The sequence below is a fragment of the Centroberyx affinis genome, unplaced genomic scaffold, assembly GCF_046629955.1.
Source record: "Centroberyx affinis isolate AG114_WGS23_722 - 3 ecotype Tasmania unplaced genomic scaffold, CSIRO-AGI_Caff_v1 ptg001241l_1, whole genome shotgun sequence".
Taxonomy (NCBI): domain Eukaryota; kingdom Metazoa; phylum Chordata; class Actinopteri; order Beryciformes; family Berycidae; genus Centroberyx; species Centroberyx affinis.
This window is the reverse complement of record NW_027279753.1, coordinates 26,897-40,423: the sequence shown is the minus strand read 5'-3', so window position 1 is coordinate 40,423 and position 13,527 is coordinate 26,897. Positions and strand designations below refer to the sequence as shown.

The following is a 13,527-nucleotide window of genomic DNA, read 5'->3' as shown; positions in this document are numbered from 1 at the left end:
GGCCCCCGACGGTGGCCCCCACTGAGGGCTGCTGCCGCCGCCACTGCCGCTGCCACTGCTGCTGCTGCTGCTGGGGCTCCGGAGACTTGTTGTTGGGTTGTTGTTGTGTGGGGTCCCCCCCCCCCCCACCCTCACACACACACACACACACACATCTATACACACACACCCCCCCCCCAGCTGGGGCCCAGACCGGAGCCGGGGGTTTGGCTTTTGTGTCAGCGGTTCGACCAATGCTGCACTCATGAAACTTAGATAAATGGATTAAAAGGAAGGAGGAGGGGGGGGGGGTAAAAAAAAAAGACAACGGAGATGTTTAAGGGGAAAGCGGGGGTTGGGAGAGGAGGGTTGTGGGTGGGAGGTGGGGGGGGGGTGAGGGGGGAAGAGGCAAAAAGACATTTGTGCTGTTGGACTATACCAGGGGTCGAGTCTGTTGTGAGAATGGGCCGCTTCTGCCAAAAAAGACAAGACAGTGATAAACTTTCCTCCCCATGCAGTCACCTCTCTCTCTCTCTCTCTCTCTCTCTCTCTCTCTCTTTCTGTCCCCCCACCCTCACTCTCTCTCTCTTCTCTCTTACACACACACACACACACAAACACATTCACCGCCAAAATGAATGGCGCGGCCACACGGTGACACGTCTCGGTGGCAGGGGGGGAGATGGTCCTTGTTCGCCAACAAAGGGCTGTGGTATTATGGGGGGGCCACAGTCTGTGACAGAATGCTAAATTGTTTTAGGGTCAACAACTTATTGTTTTTGCATGAGCCACAATTTGCATATCGCTCCCCAAATAGGTTTCAGCACTCAAGTGAAAATAGTAGAACCTCCTCTAGCCTTTCATAGGTTTACTGGCGCTTCAGTGGCTGCTGGAATTAGCTGTGTGGAGGTGTTTTTTTTTTTTTTTTTTTTACTCTAGATTAAATGAAAACACACTTTGATTATGTTAGTAACCTTTCTAAAAATATATATGTCTTAGCCTAGTAATGAATACATAAAATGAAGATATTATGCACAGTAGTTATTAATTTGAATTGTAATTATCTGATTATCACCATTATAATTATAGGGCAATTACCATAATGTAAGCATTGTTTACTGTGCCTGATAATGGCTACAGTGTTTTTTTTTTTTTTTAAAGCAGATAATATTATGCACATTTACCTCTGCAATCCCAAAGAGCTTCCTCTATATTTACTTTTAATTCATGGTGCTCTTTTTATGTCACGGTCTCTATTTTTGCTTTTTTTTTTCCTCCTCCCCTCTTTGCATTGTGGCCCGGGGCATGCGGGGGGAAAGGGAAAATGGCTAGAAGTGACAGCCTAATTATCAGCTCCAACTCCGTTCATTACCCATTAGACAATCCCACTGTACATCCACTTACTAAATGAATAATTTTGTATATATTATGGAAACACAATATTATGGCCCGCAGCTAACGCCTCGCGCGCTAACCCCACGCTGTTTCGGTACAAAAGGAATAAATGGGACACCGAGAGGTTATTTAATTTTAGCCCACAAAAGCCAGCGCATGAGAGGGGATGTGATGTGCAAATGGGGCGGGAGGAGGAGGAGGTGGTGGTGGGGGTGGGTGTAATATGAAATTTACACACCTGCCTTTTCCAGAATATTAGTATCATTATTGCCATAAAGCATGTTACAGTATAAGTGTTAGTGACTCCAGTCAGGTCGGGTTTAATATGAGTCTAATTTTGACAGAGCGAGATGTCTCTGGACGGGGGCTGGAACCCATTTCATCAATAAGAGTCGTTTCCAAAAGGTGAATTTCACTGTTCATTTCATTTTAGACAGTGTAAGTCCATTTCGAAAAAAAGAAGAGCTATAATGCATTTTTTAGAAGGATGCTATACAAATATCACAGCAAAACTATAAGCTATAATATCCTTTAGGTTATAGGAATATTATTGTTTTTGTTGGGTTGTTTTTTGTTTTCGTTCGGAGAGAGCCGAGAGCAGCCGATTTGCATATCGTGACGGGCTCGTGTTGGGAGTTAAAGTTGTGTTAATGTAAGTGTAAAAGCGGAATGACCTCGGCCCGGTCAACAAAACCTTCACTGACCTTTGTTAATTTTTCAACACGCTCCTCCGCTGCGTGACTGTTAAGCGAACGGGCCTTTAAGTGACGCAGATTTATGCGCATAGACGCTTACCCCCCTCCTTTCCTCCACGCGCAGGTAGAGTCCGGTCAACGTTTCACCAGGAATTTGAATAAAGGAAAAAGAAATGACTTTTGACCTCTGTCGCTGTCATGCGTCATTCTTTTCGACCTGTGCAACTATTTGTCTTCATTTCTACAGGATTACATGCTTTTTTATTTTAAAAGTTGACCACAATATTACTTTGATTCCAAACACCACATGATTCCTTATGAATTCTACTATTTGAAAATTAAATATATTTTTTGTGACCCTTAACGAAAAATCACCATATTTTTCTTACAATATTCTATATGGACTTAAAGTGTGACTTTTAAGGTATTTTTTCCTATTTTTTTTTTTATCACCTATGGTATCATCATAATAAATTTCCTATATGGATGTCTAGTTTTGCTGTATTGTATCCCTCTAAAATCTATTATAGTCACACTGTAGTTCTTTTGCGCATGGGGGTTTAAATCAAACTATACAGCCTATACTGTGCCGCGTGTGATAATATAGTTGTACAAGTATTTTCATGTGATTTATAGCTCTATCGAGGGTGAAAGCTATTCCCAGGCTTTAGCAGTCTATTCGTCGCCTATAGAGGTCGCTGTGATATTGCAAACCAGCTGTGCATAAGTCACTCCACAGGTTTAGGCCATGGAAGCCGTCTACTCTGTGGAAAAGCTCACTTTCTTTTGCAGCTTTTTGTCATTCAAAAGGCAATAATAACTTCAATAATAATAATTTTCTTAGTTTATACTGAAGTTGTTTTATGATATAGGCTTAAAATACTAGAGTAATTATTTGCAACGCATCAACCAGTAATATTATAAAAACAGAAACGCATACACAACATAACAGCCTCATTTTACAGCAGATTGTTGATAATTATTATTACTTCTTCCCTTATAATTTGTTATTAGGCTGCTGTAAAACCAAAACAGCAAGAATGCAATGCCCACACGATTTCCCCCCCTCACAGCTGATAATTGTACTTTCCCCCCCTTTATTATGTTTGGGCCTCATTAGGCTATTGAGGTAAATCAATATTTGGTTTTACCCACTGATTGGGGGGTGAAGGGAGCTGCTTTTATAGGCTAATGATCACTATCAGACTCGGAACAGACCGGACCCCCGAAAAAACACACTGACCCTGCACCGCAAGGCCAACAATGTCAGCCTCCCTCCCCTCCCCTCCCTCCCTCCCACCCACCCCCCCAAAAAAGAAAAAAAAATATTAATAATTTATCATCGAATCGACTTCTCCCTCTGACAGATTAGATTTTAACCATTTGATTTTGTTTGGACTGGGCGTTCCCATATTATTACTTAATGACCTTCCCAGCTGCTCCTGTCCATTTTCTGTCACCAGCAACCATCTGGACACTTATTAGCACCTCAATGCATCCACGCTGCTTCCCTCCCGAAGTTGAATAAAATTAAGCCTGGTTGCAGACTGGCAATATTTTTTTTTTCCTCCCCTCTCTCTCCTTCCATTCCCACCCTTCTTGAAATAAAATCGGTGTCAGTAGGTTTTGTTTTGAGAATACCATCAGAATTGTTTCAATAATGATAATAATAATTATAATAGCCTATATTTAGTAGTAACAACAATAGTAGTAATGATAATAATAATAATGTGAATTTCTTTAAAAACCTTTTGCATAGGATGACTTCCAACTCCCAAAAAAAAAGCAGAAAAAGAAAATATAGGCTGGGAAATATTCGTTGGGTTTTCTCTATAATTTCATTTAGTTTATTAGGCAAAATATACGATCTGGACAAATTCCTTCAACGCTTCCTATTTACAAATTTAAATCACTTGGTATTTACATTAAAGGAAGGACACCAAAAACACAAGATAGAGACAAAAAAAACAAAATAATAATAATAATAATAATAATAATAAAAAATAAAAAGCCTACCAAAATGTCCCAGCCTGCCTGGGCAAAGTGGAGGGGGGTAGAGAGAGTAACATTATAGGCGCGATTATAGGCTACACAACAATAGAGGAAGTAATCCATCCATCCACAGGATATTACCAAATTACGCCATTTGTTCTGTACCGACTGAATGCTACGCTGCATTAGGTTATTTCTCATTGTCCTTTTTTTTTTTTTAGGGAGTGTGTATAAAGTCTTTTTTTCTGTCTTTCTTTCTTTTCTTGTTTTTTTTTTTTTCCAAGCAGAAAAAAAAAAAAATGTCTTGATCAAGCCGAGGAGAGAGCGGTGAGGACCCGTTGCGTGGCGTCTGGTGGACTCCTGGCGCTGGAAGGCAGAGAGGATCTGGATGAGGAATAATACAGAAAAGGTAGATAAATACCCCCGCCGTGTTTGGACAGCGGGTTTCAATATGCGGCTCAAGTGTCTGGGCTGAAACATTTTGATTTGAAACAGACTACAGACAGCTCCCCCTCCCTCTCCAATTGACTCTCTATATTCCACTTTCCAATAATAATAATAATAGTGATAACGTTAATAATAACAATAATAATAATAATGTTACAAATCGGAAATATTTTAGTGTCTGGGGGGGGAAACAAATAATCTCTCAGTGCAACCATTATAACAGCTGTAGAATTCACTTAAATGCCATGTTATTTCCAGAGAGAGAGAGAGAGAGAGAGAGAGAGAGAGAGAGAGAGAGAATTGTAGCACTTGAAACTGGGGTAAACTTTTTTTTTTTTTTTGTCCCTCTCTCTCTATCTCTCTGCCAGAGCGCTCCCCTGGGCTCCGGCTCTCCCAGGGGTCTTTAGGGAAAGCACACAGCCCAGACAGAGCCCGTTTTACTCGGTGACTTGATAAGTAGCCGCTCTCTCTCCCCCCCCCCCCCCCCCCCCCAGAGGGAAGGAATTAACGGGAGGTGTGGGACGGGGGGAGTCGAGACCCCCTGTCACCCACAAAAGTAAACTAAAACAGAGCGAGGGACTCGTTTCTCCAACGTGTCAAACGCATGTAAACTTGAGCCTTATTTTAGGGAATTTGTTATATTGCTTGCATCGCCTATAATTATCTTTAATTTCTTGAATGATTGCGTGAGATATATTTGCATGGGGCCTCGCGTTAGGCGGCCACGTTAATGCTCAATCATTTTAATTATTTTATGCATTGTTATAAATATTTTGGGGGGGAAACAATTTTGAAAAACAATTCAATGCCGTATTAGATTTAAATAAAAGGCTGTGGCTGATATTTTTCGGATGCCAGTGGATTTCCAAGAATACAAAAAACATTTTTAAAAGTATAACCTCAATTGCAAAACTTGTCTCACCTGTCATGGAGGGGTCGAAAGGAAGGCTTCAGGGGCTGCGATGGAGGCGAATCGGATCTTACACCGTTTTCATGGTCTAAAATTGAAAGAAACAATAACACCCATCAATAAAGGAATGCTGCATACAACGCCCATAATTGTCTTTGAGGCCTATAATTAAAAAAAAAATAATACAAATAAATATCTATATCTAGACATAAACACACTGTACATGTGTTGTTTATGTACGTTATGGACATTGCGGGTGCGTGCGTGCTGTGTGCGTGTATGTGTACGAGCGCGTGCATGCGCGTGCACAGTGTTGTATCGTTCTCATCATATAAATATATAAAAACATGCATGAGTTGTACCATGAGACATAATACACTGCACACAGGTTCCACTCACTATATTTAAAATATAATACTTATACACACTTGCAGCATATAATATGTAGCAGTCACTTTTAGCACTTTTAGCATGCGTAGACTATGGATTGTCTTTACATGTAACATTTGCTGTAGAAACTATTTTCCTACCTATGTGCTTGGGACTGTGGCTCTCCTGCGGGGCCTTGCTGTCGTTGCTGAGCGCTGCCGCAGCTGTTACCGGCGACACCACCACCGACGTCGGCTGCTGCTGCTGCTGCTGAGCCGGCAAGTGGTGGTTGTGGTGGTGGTGGTGATGGTGCTGGTTTACTCCCAGAAACGACCTCACGTTCAGCAGGGAGTTCTGGCCCAGGAAAGCGCCATTCGTCCAGTTATGGAACTTCCCAATCTGGCAAGTGTACAGTCCGTGGCTGGGGAGGAAGGCCGGGTGGGTCTGGATCTGGTGGTGGGGCGCCGAGGGGTGAGTGGTGGCCGCGGGGCCGCAAGGGGACGTGGGTTTCTGGGTGGAACTATCGGGGCTAGTCGCGGTCTCAGCTAAGGACCATATTTTAGGCTTATTGTTAGTCGGGAGGGGAAAGCTCCCGGGCCTGTCCGGGGACAAAACTCTCGTGGTGTTGTTATTGTTGCCGTCCGAGGTCTCCTTACTCCCTTGGTGAACTGAAATGCCGCTCTTAGATTTGTCGAAGGCCTCGTGGGCCTGCAGGGCGAAGGCCCGTCTTTTCTCCAAGCTGTCCAGCTCTCCACCGGACCCGCCGCCGCCCCTGTGGTCCCTGCTCCCCTCGTTTGATTTATCATCGTCATCCTCGTTGCTTTGATCCCCGTCGTTATCGTCGATTTTGTCTATATCTATGCTCTCCAAATCGATCTCCTCCTCGTCTTCGTTTTTCTCCGCCTCGTCCCCGCTGCCGAACAAGTTCCCGTCCTCCTCGTCCTCTTTGCTCCTGGTGCCCCAGGTCACCTTGTTCTCCTTCTTGAGCCTCCGCCTGGCGTTGGCGAACCAGGTGGAGACCTGAGTCAGGGTCATCTTGGTGATGATGGCCAGCATGATCTTCTCCCCCTTGGTCGGGTACGGGTTCTTCCTGTGCTCGTTGAGCCAGGCCTTCAGGGTGCTGGTGCTCTCCCGGGTGGCGTTCTTAGGCCTGGCCGGGTCCCCGTACTGGAACTGGCCGTATGGGTAGAAGGCCGGGGAGGTGTGGGCAGCGAAGCTGGCAGGATGGACGCCGGGGCTGTCCTTCAAGTCGTACTGGGATCCCTGAAAGAGTTGGGATATGAGATAATGGGTTATTACCCCCGGCCTATTCATATGCATAATGCGTAATTCATAGGCTGAATTCTAAAATACAAAGCTTTTAACGGATTGATTTTTTGTCAATATAGGGGCTGCACTCAGGCTATTGTATACATAGTAACTAGACCCAGAGGCAATTCAAATAAGTGAAAATGGCCTCTGTCAAAAATTCCAAGAGTTGCAGTTGCACCTGACTCCAACTTTCCACAAATAAGCTTCTCTTCTCAACTTGCAACATGCCACATGCTTTAGGCCCATGACACCTGCGCCTGCAGCGTGAACCACACACACAGGCAGAGACATTAGCCAACACATTTCATAATTATCAGCCTATTAACACAACACTGCATGCAGGCAGACTTAAGAAAAACAAGAGGAGCCTCGCTGCATTATGCTGAACACACACATGCCCTGCACACTGCAGCCAAATCCCCCTGCTCCCTCTTGAAGTGTGTCAAAGCAGTTTGAAGGCCTAGGTGAAGTTTTCGCAGCATGCCACGATACACACTTTCGTGCCGGATTATACATGTTTAATCCCCCCTATCGTCTTTATTCGCGTTAGACGTAATATTCAATCGTATCGGTGAACTCGAGTGAAGAAGTTTGGATTGTGGGGTGACAGCTAATCGTTTTGGACAGTCACTAAGCTGTAGCCCAGTTTCACAAACAGTGCTGCACTTTTAGGCCTGATGCATCTAGACATGAGCCAAAACTGCATAACCACACAGCAAGTTTATTATTACTACTAGAAGTATTTTAAGCCCATATATGTCCATGACAATTCTTCATTAAGACACTGTAACAGCCCACTTGCCTTGGCATTGCAACATAATAGAAGGATATATTATTATGGCATACTACAAACATAAAATAAAGCGCACACGATTAAAACACATAGTAGGCTATCTTTATACGCTTTTGTGCCATGGTCTAGATTAATTTAAATGGATTGATTAACATCAGCAGGCCTGAGTTTAAAACTGGGTATAAACTTTATTTTCTTTTCATAATGCTTGCTAAAACGCAGGCCCATAGCATGGGTTGCTTCGGTCAAATTATTTTTTTTTAAATTGCATGACAATGTATGAATCTTCATCGCATGATCAGTACAACAATATGCGATAATAACAGCAGATTTGTTAGCTACAGCTTTTATGAATATAACCTGCGTTCACGTAGGTAAACAAATAATCCTGCGGCTGATATTTTTTTCCTGTTCCAATGAAATGCAATCGGTCAAACTCCACACATTTCCAACTCGGCTAAAGAAGCCATTTGAACAGCCAAAACCGGAGTAAATTAATAATATTAAATATCAGGCATGCTAGAATGCATTGTTCTCATTTCCTATACTTTTGTTTGAGTGTCTTGGAAGCAAATGTGTCGTTTTCTAGACGCCGGGACGCGTTTATGGAGTGGGAACAACTAGTACAAACCACTGTCTATAAAACACAAATGTTTAAATAGGAACCAAAAAAAAAAAACCAGCCCGTCTTCTTACCATTTGCGAGAAAAGAGCCAAGTCCGCGCTGGTGTAAGGCAAGAAAGCGCTGTAGTTGTGCGCGTACGGGTTGGCGTACATGCCCAACACCGACGTGACCGCCGCCGCCGTGGCGGACGGGCTCCCCCCGATTTCGGTGCTTCCTCCGCGGGACGAGGGCGTCAGCACCCCCGGTCTCTCGCTCCCGTAGACCGCCTGGGAGGCACTTAAGTACTGCGGGTAGCCCAGCTGGGGGAAAGACATCTCCACCGCCGAAAGAAAGTCGCACAGCCTATATCGCCCGACAAAACCGTGCGTGGAAAAAAAAAAAAGTGTGCGTAGAAAAAAAAAAAAGAAGAAACCCAGAGGAGTCAAAGGGAAAGTGTTTTAAGCCAAAGTCGCAGCTACTACAGACACACAAAGGTATACAGTCAAAACAAGCCGCTCTTCTCCTTAAATCTCGGGCTTCCTCTCTTTTCTCTCTCCCCCCGCTCTCTCTCTCTTTCTCTCTCTCTTTCTCTCTCTCTGCAAAGTCCGCTGGATGTGATCTGATCAACAATTGCGCTCCGACTGACGCGCCTGGCCCCGAGGTCTCCGGGCTGATCTCTCAGATACAATTTGAAGTTGATGCTTTGATTGGCATCCCCTACTTGAGCCTGCAAGCTCCTCCTCGTTTGGAGCAATGTGGATAATGTGGATATAGAGTGAGCACATTGGCTGGGGCCACTCTCTCTCTCTCTCTCTCGCTCTCTCTCTCTCTCTCTCTCTCTCTCTCTCTCTCTCTCTCCCTCTCTCTCTCTCTCTCTCTCTGCGTGTTTGGACTTATTGTATGTTAAATGTTCAAGCATTAGAGTCCATTCACCGAAGGCTTTGATTGTTGTATGACAACCTGTCTACACGATTTTACAGCTGTCCGACACAGGGGGAAGTAAACCCGACAGAAGAAGGAACTTACTTTGAATAGATTTAAATTGTAATTAACAGGGGGAAAATACCACTCCGCAGAGGAAACTAGTATTTGGCATTGCGCGCTGCCGGTGCGTTTATTTCATTCACTGATTGATTGATTAACTCCAGAGGTGTTTTCGTCCAAGTTGGACATATTGTTTGTACACTCGTTTCCTTCATCTTCTCCATTCAGTATTCATATCTACTTCTGCATTTATCCAAGCGAGGTAATAGTTTCATTGCGGTTTTCTTTTTTTTAAGGATCGTTTTCAAATAAATCTGTTTTTAATTATGTAAAATATTATGAATAACCCCAAAAATCATTATGACTGCGATGGAACATTTTAATAATTGGATACAAGACTCGTTTTATTCCTTTTATTCCAAAAGTCCGAAGGAAAACCATTTGATTATAGTTTATTTTGAAATATTATTTGTGTGTAAATTGGCGTTTTTTTTTTTGTTTGTTTTTTTGCTTTGTCTTTTTTACTTTCTAATTCTCTCTCTCTCTCTCTCTCTCACTCTCTCTCTCTCTCTCTCTCTCTCACTCTCTCTCTCTCTCTCTCTCACCTTCCTTCCTTCTGCACGTGTGTGGTGTGTGTGTGTGGACTTAAACCAGATTGTTGTTGTCTTTTGTAACAACAGAGCCACTTCACTTTAACGTTTCCGTGTTTTGAGTGAAATGGAATGAGGAAAAGCCAGAGACAACTTCAGCACAGACACACCAGGCTGTGCAGTCTGCAGGTTGTAACCTACATTTCCTTTAGTACAGATGCGCCTTTTTTTAGTCAGTGCGACCCACGAGAAAAAAAAAAATCACCCGTGTAAATTTAGAGCCCCTGATTTGCTGAAAGTGACGTGTAAAAATTCACCATTAACAGAAACATTTGTAATTTATTTGTAATTTATGCGTCAAATTCAGCTCATATTTGCACAAGAGATCTGTATATGTCCAATCTGAAAAAAAAAATCCAAACATCTTAAACATGCAAATTAACTATTCCTCTATTTTGGATTTTCTGTCTTTCTTTTTCTTCTTTTTTTGTAATAAAAAATGGGTTAGCACTCTTTTCGGTCTTGGAAAAATATTATCCATGAAAGTTGAATTGAAAAAAAAAAAAAAAAAAATCAGATAAAGGCTATAGCTTTTGGTCACCTCCTCTTGAACCGTTTATCCAATTTCCAGCTCAGAAGAAGAAGAAAAAACTCGGACAATGCCCTTTACTTTCCTTTAGCTGTCCAGTCTGGAGTGGCTCACCTATATGTTGGGGGTGAGGGAGAGAGAAGGAGGGAGGGGGGGTGTTCATGTTTTAACAGTTATATTTTTGATTTGATTTGATTTTTTTTTTTTTTTTTTTTTTTGCCTCAAATCACCCCAACTCCCAAGTCAAAGGGGGGATATATTCTGTAGATCGAGATTTAATGCCTTTAACGACTGAAGCCCAAGAAGTCAGTATAGATTTTGATCTGCACCAGATGGCTCCGAGTGGATATTGCCGAGCGCCGAGGATCTGTTAAAAAATATCTGAGGGGCACTGATGGTAATCTGGGTAACACATCAGAAAGGAGGGGAGGAATGGCAATTGTGATAACCCGCTGGAAATGTGTGCAGGGGGCTAAATATGATGGTGGTGGTGGGTAGGGAATGGAGGGGAGGGGAGGGGGGGTAAAGAGACTGAAAATATCTGTAAATGGGAATGACAGAGAGGTTGGAGAAAATGAGAGATTAAAAAAAATAGAGCCAAAATCGAAATGATGAGCAGTGTTAAATCAAAGACATGAGGGAATGTGCGAACAACAATAATACTAATACTAATACTAATAATAATACTAATGATAATAATAATAGGCTACTAATAATAGCAATAATAACGGCCTAATTCATAACGATAAATAATAAGTAGCCTACATTACTCACCGAGATATAACCGAATTAAATTTATGCAATATTGTACATGCAATACTTGTCCTGGACTTGTCTGTTTTTTGTTTATTTTTATTTTTTTATTCCTCTATGTTGAAACCTCTAAAAACAAAAAAAAGCTAAAAAGCTAGAAATGTGGCCCCTGGTAAACAATGACACGTGTTGAGGGCAATAAACCGCCTTCACCGTTAACTGATTTATAGGGTCTTGTTAAAACCTCATTATTACCGCCACCGGCCCCTTCAGCCTCAACCAGGAGAGCAGCCGCCGCTTAACACGGGGAACTTTGTCCCGAATCCTTCCGCCGCTCAGAACCTTTTAAACTCGCGCGCCTTGCACCTTCACTTCTAATACATTGCCTCGAAACAGATGGGCTTTCACCATCTGCATCTGCACGTCTCCGCGGCCTAGGCTGTATCCGCGCGCGGGCACAAGCACACACACACACACACACACAAACGGGCGCGCGTGCACATACACTTAAAGAATTTTGAATCGGTACTCTCTTAAAAAAAACACTCCTTAAGCTCTTTTTTTATATCATGTAGTTTTATCATGTAAATCTACAGGAGGCTCTTCATAAGCTGTTCTGCTCAAACGGGCCCATTCTAATAACTCACTCAAGTATAATGCATTTATTTTTCGTTTAACAGCCTATGTGCCCCATTTTACCTTCCCTGTCACCCATTTGTTCTTTACATTTTTATTATCAGGATGCATACCTGCTCTCCTTCACAATCAATTCTATTCAGCAAGCCTCTCAATAGCCAGCAGTGTTAATATGGTCAGGTAGGCACACTTACTGTATGTGTAAATGGGCTGAAAGCTCAGCTACATCCACCCAAACTGTCACCTACAAAATCTAAAAGGAGGAGATCAAAGGATGGCATATAGGAGTCTCTCTCTCTCTCTCTCCCTCTCTCTCTCTCTCTCTCTCTCTCTCTCTCTCCCTCCCTCTCCTCTTGAACCCCTAATGCTATTAAAAGGAACAGGGCATCTCACATTCTTAGTTGCTCTGTTGGAGGATAGAAACCTCAGTCAGTGCTCAGGCCATTCTCCAAGGCAGAAGCAGGATGGATTAAGCACCTATCAGCTATCTATCTATATTGAATAAAGACTGCAGTTTATCACCAATCACAACAAAAACACATTTCTTATAAGTCACTCCATCCAGCGGAAAGATAATATGATGAAACCAAACTGTTTTACGAAGTGCTTTTTAATAAAACAAATTTGGCATTAAACGTGTTACAGACCCTATCCATATAAACTAATATAGATTATACATTTTATAGGGTAGCAAATTTGTCCCAGTGTTTTCTGAAGAAGGCCTAGCACATGTATTAATGACACCCACAAATACATAAACACAAATGCCTCATCTAATAATCTCAAAAAAGTAAAAAAAATATATATATATATTACTGGGGCTGCACCCTATGAGGGGGCTCCCATCATTCCTTTTCTGTATAAAAAAGGTAGATATTCATAACTTTTTGCCACAAAAGTTATTAGTCTCCAAAGGATCACTGTTGTGCCTTATGTGGCACATTTATGTCGTTTCTACTTTTTAAAATGCAAATGTTCCTCTGAGGTCTCATTTTTTTCTCACAGTGAAAGCCAATATACTCTTATTATGAGGCTTAATTACAATCTACATATGTTTGAACTGAGGCCCCTCCAGGCCCTAGCAGGGGCCTGAATGACTCCAGTGGAAGCCAAAGAGAGTGAACCTGCATTACAATAACAGCAGTTATGTTGACAGTTGGCTACCACCGCAGAGGTCAAGGGTGTCTCGGAGAACTAATAACTGTGGTGAAAGATACTCCTTTCCTGCCTCTGGGAGTGCCAAAGTTGAGGAAAGGTTAAGAATCCGCAGAATGTCCCTTTTGTGCTTTTCTCGCAGATTATCGAATTATGTGTTGAAACTGAAACTCCTTTCCCCTCAGAAGAGAGGAGATGAGATGAATATCAATGATATCAATGGACCATCACAACTGTTCTCCCCTTTAACATCACACACACACACACACATGGTTCCTCAGTCGTCCCTGAACTGCGTCACAGCAACAGAACTATGTAGCTGCGG

The 13,527-nt window shown here is 42.6% G+C and overlaps 1 protein-coding gene across 3 annotated transcripts; it reads right to left on the bottom strand.

Annotated features, from left to right (window-relative positions):
* Nucleotides 1-3,897: 3,897 nt before the first annotated feature.
* On the bottom strand, nucleotides 3,898-9,114 carry irx1a (iroquois homeobox 1a). 3 transcript variants are annotated; one of them, XM_071524851.1, is made up of 5 exons: nucleotides 8,588-9,114; nucleotides 6,271-7,050; nucleotides 5,949-6,231; nucleotides 5,431-5,506; nucleotides 3,898-4,427 (listed from the first exon to the last, which is right to left on the bottom strand). In XM_071524851.1, the coding sequence occupies exons 1-5, from the start codon at nucleotides 8,828-8,830 to the stop codon at nucleotides 4,370-4,372; spliced, it is 1,440 nt and encodes a 479-aa protein (XP_071380952.1). In that variant the 5' UTR covers nucleotides 8,831-9,114; the 3' UTR covers nucleotides 3,898-4,369. The 3 variants fall into 3 exon arrangements, with proteins under 3 accessions (XP_071380952.1, XP_071380949.1, XP_071380950.1); XM_071524848.1 differs by having other exon boundaries at nucleotides 3,898-4,445; nucleotides 5,949-7,050; XM_071524849.1 differs by having other exon boundaries at nucleotides 5,949-7,050.
* Between the last annotated feature and the right edge of the window lie 4,413 nt (nucleotides 9,115-13,527).

Coding starts and splice junctions, on each gene's coding strand:
- irx1a (XM_071524848.1), bottom strand. CDS start 8,830: ATGTCTTTCCCCCAGCTGGGCTACCCGCAGTACTTAAGTGCCTCCCAG. Junction 7,051..8,587: donor TGGCTCTTTTCTCGCAAATG/GTAAGAAGACGG, acceptor CAACTCTTTCAG/GGATCCCAGTACGACTTGAA. Junction 5,507..5,948: donor CCACAGTCCCAAGCACATAG/GTAGGAAAATAG, acceptor TTTCAATTTTAG/ACCATGAAAACGGTGTAAGA.